General features: G+C 35.7%; 1 protein-coding gene across 1 annotated transcript in view; it reads left to right on the forward strand.

Moving 5' to 3' along the window:
- Positions 1 to 9,537, forward strand: part of SYNE1 (spectrin repeat containing nuclear envelope protein 1) — a 385,453-nt gene that overhangs the window by 321,965 nt on the left and 53,951 nt on the right. Inside the window, exon 127 of the mRNA XM_007458743.1 lies at positions 2,564 to 2,730. Within this exon, the coding sequence (XP_007458805.1) occupies positions 2,564 to 2,730 (167 nt within the window). The remainder of the gene's footprint in view (positions 1 to 2,563; positions 2,731 to 9,537) is intronic.

Below are 9,537 nucleotides of genomic sequence, written 5' to 3' on the forward strand. Positions count from 1 at the left end.
GCAGGAATTATTTATGTGTGTTGGTTGTCTTTGTTTTTAATTGAAATATAGTTGATTTATTGTTTGTTTTGAAAGAGGTAAAATCACCAGAGAGGAACTAAAAGAAAAAATTCCTAGGATCAATTAAACTGACATTTTCTCTGTGAGTTATGATTTATAGACAGTTACAGGAATGAGGACTTTCCTGAGAATTTTAGCTTCATATTAATTTCAAGTTATGTATGATTATTAAACTATTTTATATGCTCAAATGGATCTAGATCGTTTTTCATGTCTATACAGGACTGGTCAAATTTACTAGCATTTAAGAATGTTTTTGATGGTTTCAGTGGTGTTTCCACACTGTTTTTGAACAACTAATCATTTAAATTTTATATCTCTTCTAAGTACATATCACCATCTGAAGTACAATGCATTTTCCCGATTTACTTGTTTATTATCTGTCTGCAGTGAAGCCCCACTGGACTGTAAGCCTCACGGGAGCAGGGACTTTGTCTGTTTTGTTCATTGCTGTATCTCCTGCAACCAGAGCAGTGCCTGACTTTTCATAAGTACTCAGTCATTACTTACTGAATAAATGAATTATAGCTTCATTCATTTTGAAAAGAAATATAAATAATTATTAGGAAAAATATCTTTACCTACAAAGTTATTAATATTACATCTTGGCTTTGGAGTTTATTTTTCTCTCATGTATATGCTTGGGCATATACACAGAAAAACAAAAACTCCAGAGCCAGTATGTGATATGAATAACTCTATAGGTTTACTTAAAATGGCAAGTTCTAAGCATCAGCATTTGTATATTTGTTATTGTAAGCCTTTAAAATGTGGGCTGAGATGATACAGATTTCATTTCAGCATCTGCTAAAAGCTCTGCCCTTTCCTGGTTTCTGGGTGTCAGATAATGTTCTACCAGACGTGATTAATGTATAATAGGTATTATAGTGAAGTTTGCTATAGAATAAATTTTAATTAAATGTATTTATACTCTGATTGATTTTATCATGAAATTTAAGATGCATATTTTGGGGGCTTGACACACAGATAATTTTGTTATACTCTTTGGTAACATTTGGAATAATTTTTAAAATATCAACTATACCATTCTGTATATATAATAAGTTATGGACTTTAAAATAAAGTCTTTATGAGCTTACCCCATGTGGTATCTCTTTTGTAAAGAAAAATAACATGGAGGCTTGGTAATTTTGACAACTTAGAAAAAAGAAATGAATAAACAGACTAACCATGGTATGGGTACCTACTGGCATTAACCCTCAACATTGTACTTTAAAAGACAACCTAAGAGTATTATTTTACTAAAGATACTATTTTAAGCTTGGCATAATTCCTTTGAAATAAACATTTCTCAGTAATATCATCTCAAATTTGTAATAGCACATTGTAGCTATTAAGAAGTGCACCTGGTATGTTGGTCTTTGACTTCCGTGGGCTTGAAGTAACATAGAAAGGAGAGTAGGTGGAGGTGCTGGGCCTGAGGAAGCACTCACAACTGCAGTAGAATAAAATTTCACCAGCTCCATCCATTCTTTGGGGCCCTTTTTACTTAGATAACTGATTTGAGAGGGTAGCCCTGTTACCAAGGTAACTTGAGAGCAATAGAAGGTGAAGGTACCCATATTCCTATAATATCTGTCTTGGTATATTATTTTGCTGAGAAAATATTTGCTGCCTAACAGGAGCTTAAGCCAGAAATAAAAAACGTGATTCTAAAGTTTGGATGCTGTCACTATGACAAGAAATTAAGAGGATCAGTTGGTCCAGAGGCTGGGGGGACAGGTAGGGGTCAAGGGGAGATGTCCTTTCATCATCACTTAAATCATACTGTTCAGTGGCCTTTCTGTTACTATAGACCACATTGAGAGCCTGTCCTTCTTACCTAAAACAATCTTTAAGAGGAGCTACTACAGAAACTGGATAGATGAGGAAGGTTTGAGACCCATTGATCCTCTAAGACCAATGGTTATTGTTCTTGAGAGTTAATTTGCCAGTGATTTATGTGCTGTAAAATATTGACGCTGTATAGAGGACAGCTCTTTAAAATGAAAGTAGTCTTTTAAATCATTCTGCACAAGTAACAGTTGACATACACGTACACATTTACATATACACACATAGTCACACGTCTTATTAGCGTCTTGTAGCTATTTGTATGAGGATTGATTCTAAATATAACATATGGTTGGTGATTACAGCAACAAGGTATAACTTCCCAGCATTGAAATCCTTCAAGCTTTATCTTTTGTTTCTATGTATATACGTTTATTGCTTTTTTTAATGCCCATTTTAAGTAAATGGAAAGCACCCCCATTTCCTTTAAGAGCATCTATATAAAAATTCAATCTGGACTTTGCCTACATACTGAAAATAACAGGTACCACTAATTCTTGTGTACTGGGACTCATATTCACACAGTGTTCCTTATGCCTGAACTATTTCCAAGCAGTAGAAAACTGTAATTATCATGTTTCTAGTAGAGCCAGACTGAATGCATCAAGAATATGCTTTCTGACCTCTGTGATTGCCATTTATTACACAGGATTATCAAGAGGAAATTGCTATTGCCCAAGAGAACAAAATACAGCTCCAGCAAATGGGAGAACGACTTGCCCGAGCCAGCCATGAAAGCAAAGCATCTGAGATTGAATACAAGCTCGGGAAGATCAATGACCGGTGGCAGCACCTCCTGGACCTCATGGCAGCCAGGTAAAAAGGACCTTAGTCAATAGGACACACATGCAGAATCTCAAAGCTTTCAGGCTGCCTTCCATTTCAGCTAAAGATCGTCCAATAAATCTCTATGTTCTTCATCCCACCATTTTAGTTCATGCTTGTCTCATAAATGTCACTTTCATTAACTTTAAAATTCTCCTTCGTATTTCATAAACTCAGTGGTGTTCGCATTTAACTGAAAGAGGGAAAGTCATATCCAAACAAAATCCATTCCCAAGAGAAAATTCTTTATTCTGGGGCTTCATAGTACTCAACTTCCTATAAGGAAGAAAGTGAAACTGCTGACCAGTATCTGTGGAGTTACTGGAGTAACTGGAGTTACTTCAGTAACTGGAGTATCTGGAGTTTTGTCTGAAGTGGCAAAATATATATATATAATTATATAAATATAGTATATTTAATTAATATATACATATATATATATATATAATCACATTCCTACTGTTTTTTTGATTAGCAAGGTGTGGGAATAAATCTAATTATTGCCATTCTGCTTAGACATAAAAATAATCTGCTGCATTACTGTAATTTTGTACTTAGCTCTAGTGATGACTGTAAGTGTCTACCTCATATCTGAGAGGAATGTTACATTCAGTTTCTGTTGTGGAAGGGCAGGGTGAGCGAAAGGGATAAAAGTCAAAAAGAAAAAGTATCTAAGGATCTTTACTAGCAATATAGAAATCTGATATGATTGAATGGAAGCACTGTGTTATTTGACACAAGGGTTATTTTTTAAAGGGAAGGGCTAGGTAGATGCTTTATTTGAGGTGAACTTTGCTTCTTGTTGGAATGTAGCCTCCATGAGGGCAGGCATCCTTGTCCATTCTATTCACTGTATATCACAAGCACCAAGAATAGTACCTGAATGCAGGTGGGGCTCAATAAATATTTGAATGAATGTATGAATGAATACTTGAATATTTGAATGAATGTATGAATGAATACTTGAATATTTGAATGGATAGCCTTCTTTATGGCAGTTAGGAGAGTTGGAATGTTACACATGCTTCTGATTCACAGCCATTTGGGAGCTATCCCAAAATACACTTTTTAAAAAATCCGGATTCTTTTCCTTAGCCATGCTGCATGAAGGTGGACATGAAATAGTGCCTTTTGAATACTGTGTAGCCACAAAGACTTCATATGGGCATGGCAAGTCCATGTGTTGATTTTAAAAACATTTAGTATATTTCTTTTTCTATAAGGGAGTTATCAAAGAGGGTCTCATTTAAGAAGGTGAGATTATAATTTGTTTTAGTGAGAATGAAACAAAAATGGAATAGATGTTTACCAATTTTTAAAATGTTTAACAGTAGTATTATAATAACTAACATTTACTAAACCCTTAGTTTGTAGCAGTGACCATGCTAAAGACTTCATGTACCTCTTCTCGTGTGCTGTTCACAACATTCTTTGAGGTGGGTATTATTATTATACCCATTTTCCAGATGTGAAATGCTGAGGCTCAGGTTTGCCCATGGTCATGCACGTGCTGAGTGGCAGAGTGCCCTAGAATACTAGTGCACTCTAGTGCACTCTCCTACCTGCCAAGCTTATGACTTCTTTATCCCTGTTCTAGAGAATACAATTAAAAGGAAGTTAGGTTCTGTTATTTCTACAATCTAATTTCCCAGTCCTTTGTGAAGTTCTGACTATGAGAGATATAGGAGGTACAAAGACTGAAGCCCTTTCTTCAAGGAGTTCATAGTGGGAATTTAGACAGGTGAAGAAATCAAGTAAAATGGTGTGCTAAATGCCTTAGTAAAAGTACCATAAAGAGATGGAAACTTAACAGTGCAGCTTAAACTACTGTAAGTATTTAGGCATTGGTAGATTTTAGAACCCCAGTGCTGTGTTTAGCCTCACTTCTCAGTCACTGATAACCAAATCTTATTTCAGAGGGAGGAACTGAAGCCCTTTGTGCTATAAATACCCTTCTTAGGGAAGCTGCCCACTTGGTAAACATCCCTGGATTTTTTTCAGTCAGATTATGACTCATGGATTGGCTTTCATTTCCACGTAATCCAGTTAAACTAGTTAATATCCTTTTCTATTTTCTCGTTGGTTCAGTGGTGTGGAATATGGGGTTGCACTAAGTCAAAATGTTTTAAATTTAATTTAATTTAATCACAAGCAGCTAGTTTGGTGTATGCCCAGCTGGTAGCCAGCGTTACATACAATGAGTTAGGTGTTTACTCCTCAAAGCCATGTTGATTTGTAACTTTTCTATCTAGTTTTTGAATCAAGAATTTTGTAGGTGTTATTTAGTTTATTTTTCCAAAGACACGTTAGTAAATTTGAATCAATTAAATATTGGGTACACAGGCTTGCATTTTAGTCACTAAAATGCTCATATGTTCCTACTTTTGTAGAATCTCATTATACACAGATGTAATATATATATTGTCCATTTCTAATTGTCTCCTTCCAACGTAGACCAGATGACATTTTGACCATTCATTTGTCCTGAGGTTTAATGCCACACCGGATTCATAGTTCCTTGAAGCATCTCCTAAATGACACTCAGCCCTCACGTTTGCTTTCCACTTTTTGGTTTATTGCCTGTGCTAGTGCACAGGCAAGATGACTGTCTTCCACACCCATCTTCAATTATGACCTGCCAGCTGAAATACTAAGTTTCTATGATTCAGTCTCATTCACTACTCTTCCCTCTTCCAAATTTTTTTTAACATTGATTAATTGAAGCAGAACGTAACATATGCCTTTGGGTATTTTCATGTTGTTTTGATGCTCTTGGGAATGGAGAGGTTAATTTTCAGGTGAACAGCTTCCCAGCTAACAGAAAGATAGAACAAAGAAAGAAGATTCACTGATAATAACGTGTTATATACAAATAGAATGCATAACTTTGAGTCAGATTCCTATTACTAGGATTAGCTTAGACCATTCTAAGTACAAAGTAGATATGTTTTGCTTTGAATTTTTAAACTGTCACCAAGCATTGTCAGCTTTTTAGGATAACAAAAAAATTTGCTCAGTTATTTTGAGGGCTCAATGGATAATGTTATAGTATACTTTCTAGACCTACTCAGTTCAATATAGCAGTCACTAGGTACATGTGGCAATTTAAATGAGTTGAAATGGAATACGAAATGGAATACAATTAAATTAGAATTTTTTTTAAACAATCTGATTTTATTTTTTATTTTTATTTTATCTGATTTATTTATTTTTGGCTGTGTTGGGTTTCGTTGCTGTGCGCCAGCTTTCTCTAGTTGCAGCGAGCGGGGGCTACTCTTCATTGCGGTGCGTGGGCTTCTCATTGCAGTGCGTGGGCTTCTCATTGCAGTGGCTTCTCTTATTGCAGAGCACGGGCTCTAGGCGCATGGGCTTCAGTAGTTGTGGCTTGTAGGCTTAGTAGTTGTGTCTCACAGGCTCTAAGAGCGCACGCTCAGTAGTTGTGGCGCACAGGCTTAGTTGCTCTGCGGCATGTGGGATCTTGTCGGACCAGAGATCGAACGGGTGTCCCCTGCATTGGCAGGCGGATTCTTAACCGCTGAGCCACCAGGGAAGCCCCCAATTAAATTAGAATTCAATTTTAATTACAGTCAGTTGCACTAGACACATTTCCAGTGCTCAATAACCACACGAGGATACTGTCTACCTTATTGGATACTGCAGACACGGAATATTCTCATCATCTCAGAAAGTTCTGTTGATCAATGCTGGCCTAGATAATTAAAAGCATTTCTGAGCCTTTAGCTTTCATTAAGAGTCAATATAATTTGACTGTAACTGTAATTTCTGTAAAAAAAAATTGGTGTAACTGTAATTTCTGTAAAACTGTTTTCAAGGACTCTAGCTCTCATTTTATCAGTGGACCTTATGCAAAAACCCACATGGCAATTTTTCCAGTGCCTAGCACTAACAGAAAATGTCTTTTAGCATCAGTAGTTCAGAGCTTCTAATGATAGAGAATACATTATTAAACATTTCCCATCTTGGTATCGAGGAACGTCAGACTCAAGTTGTTTGCCCTGCTATAATGACTTTTTTTAGTTAACTGGGCTCTCTAATATAAGGATATTCTTCTTTCCTCTACCAAACCTAAATACCCATCACCAAAAACAAAGCACACATTTGTTATTTGGTTCTTTTTTTTTTAATAATAGTTTTATTGAGATACAATTCACATACCATACAACTCATATGTCAAAAGTATACAATTCAGTGATTTTTAGTATATTTACAGAGCTGTGCATCCATCACCATAATCAATTTTAAAACATTTTCGTCACCCCCAGATAAAAACCTTAACCCCTTTTTTCCTTTCTGCCCTCCCTCCTTTTCCTCCAGTCCCAGGCAACTACTAATCCACTTCCTGCCTGTTTAGATTTACCTATTCTGGACAGTTCATATACACGATGTCATACAACATGTGGTCCCTTATGACTGGTTGTTTTTAATCTGTGTTTTAATTATAATTCCCTTAAACATTGTATAGAAGTAAAAACAAATATAATTTTTTAAAACTATGGGATGCCTCCTGTTTATGACATACTTCCTCTGTATGTTGCTACAGGGCAGAAGCTGGCGAGCTCTCTGCTTGGGGCCATATGGTAAATAATCTAGGCTGTGTGGGCTGAACAGTCCCTGACAAAGCCCTCTTCCGTTGAATCACAAAAGCAGCCTTAGACAGTGTGTAGAGAAGCAACAGGTTCCAGTAACATTTTATTACCAAAACAGGTGGCCAGACATAGTTTGCTGACACCCCTCTGGGACGAAAAAGAAAGTGGTTCCCATCCAAATAAGGGTAAAAGGTAAAGTGAGGATACACGTGGCTCCTCACCTCAGGGCCTTCCCCTTTCTGTTATTTCTTCCTGCTCTCTCTCCTCTGTCTGGCCAGGCCAGCCCCTAATTCTTCCTCATGCTCCTCTTTTTCTCCAGATTAGATTAGATTCTTCTCATCTGCTCAGCAGGCTTTCTGTACAGAGTCCGTAGCATTTCTCTTGATTATAATAAATATCTCGTGTGATAGATTGTTTTAAAGTTTCTTTCATCCATTGAAATGTAAGTATCTAACTTGATCACCACCGTAATCCCAGAACCTAACATAGTTCTTTGCATATAATTGTCACTCCAGTATTTGTTGAGTTTCTCCATCTGAGACATAGTGTTTGAAATGTGCCCTACATACAGATGAGAATATAGCAGAGCTTGGGCTTAGGGCTTTGGCCTGAATTATAAGGTGTTTCTGCTTCACCTACACTGTGATGTTTGCCAAATTACTTATCTTCTCAGTGCTTCAATTACACGGTGTAAAAGGTTATCAGGGGAATTAAATGAGGTGGTACCTGTAAACCACTTAGCACAGTGAAGTCCTCAGTCAACAAATGTCAGCTGTCATCCCAGAGGGAGTTTAGAGGCTTGTGCAGTACAAGGAAGGCTTTGCAAAGTTGTAGCAGCTGCCCTCAGAAGGGGTTTCAGTCTGATGGGAGTTCTGCCCGAACAAGAGGAAAAAGAAAACTTAATTCTTGGAATTTGTGGCTGATATTACCTCATGGTGATCCATTCAGAAAAGTCAAGCCAGGATCAGGAATTCTTTGATGCAGCAAGCAAGGAAATGACCAAGAACTAATCAAGAGTCTTAGGTTTAGCTCACCTTGTTCAGCTGTGTGACCTAGGGCTTAACTGTATAACCTCTCTGAACCCTATAGTCCTCATTTTCAAAGTGTTCATTAAAACAACTGCCACATCTCCGATGAGACAACATAGGGGAAAGGACCATATATACTATAAAATGCTATATGTGCCAGTCTTATTCTTTTAGACGGCTGCAGAGCATTCCACAGTTCATTCCACAGAACAGTCCACGTTCCATTTATACAACGTGATTTATCCAGTATCTTCCCTATTGATGGAAATTGATATTATTGCCATTTTTTTGGTACTATAATAATTGTGTCTTTAAAGCCTTGCCTTATGTTTAATTCATTAGAATAAATATATTGTGCTAAGGATACTGAACATGGAAAAAAAAAACTAACCCATGGGAAAAACTATATAAAGTAAAAGAGAATTAAACTAAGGAAATAATGGCAATAAAAAATTTTAAAGATCTAAGTTTTTTAAATGTTAGTCATAATCAAGAAAAAGCAAATTTGTCTACTGTTATGGAATTATGACCAATATATTCCTGTAACCAAATTTACATATTTACATTCCTGATAAAAATAATATATCAGTGGAGTGATTGTTTTATAAAGAATTCACAATAGTATATCTTTAAGTAGCAGGATTTTTAAAATAATTTTATTTATAACCAAGTTTTCTGGAATTTTTAAAATGTAAAATGCAGGTTTGTTTCTTTTATAAAGAAAATGTATTACTATTTTAAAAGCAGTCAACACGCACAACCAGAACCAAATGCTTTGTTTTATTTTAGTTGCAATTCATCATATTGGCCTTTAAAAAAAAAAAACTTAGCAAATGTTCTTTATCTATTTATTTATTTGTAATTTATTTGTGTGTATGTATGTTAAAATCCAAAAAGGATTTAAAGCAGACAGCATTAGTCATTTTTTCATTAAATTACCAGTAATGTGTAATTTGGGAGCTTATTTTCTTTAAAAGCTTAAATTATGAAATTTATATAGAGTCAGTGCAGAAAATTTAGAAACTCTTGAAATTCACAAAAGAAAAAAAAGTTATCTGAGATTCCACCAAGCAAATGAACAGATCCTTCTTAAAATTACCTTAAAATGAACATGTTATTTTTGTCACTTTATGTCTTTTTTTTTTTTTTTTTTTTTTTTTTCC

Source organism: Lipotes vexillifer, unplaced genomic scaffold (genome assembly GCF_000442215.2).
Source record: "Lipotes vexillifer unplaced genomic scaffold, Lipotes_vexillifer_v1.1 scaffold639, whole genome shotgun sequence".
In the NCBI taxonomy this organism is placed as follows: Eukaryota; Metazoa; Chordata; class Mammalia; order Artiodactyla; family Lipotidae; genus Lipotes; species Lipotes vexillifer.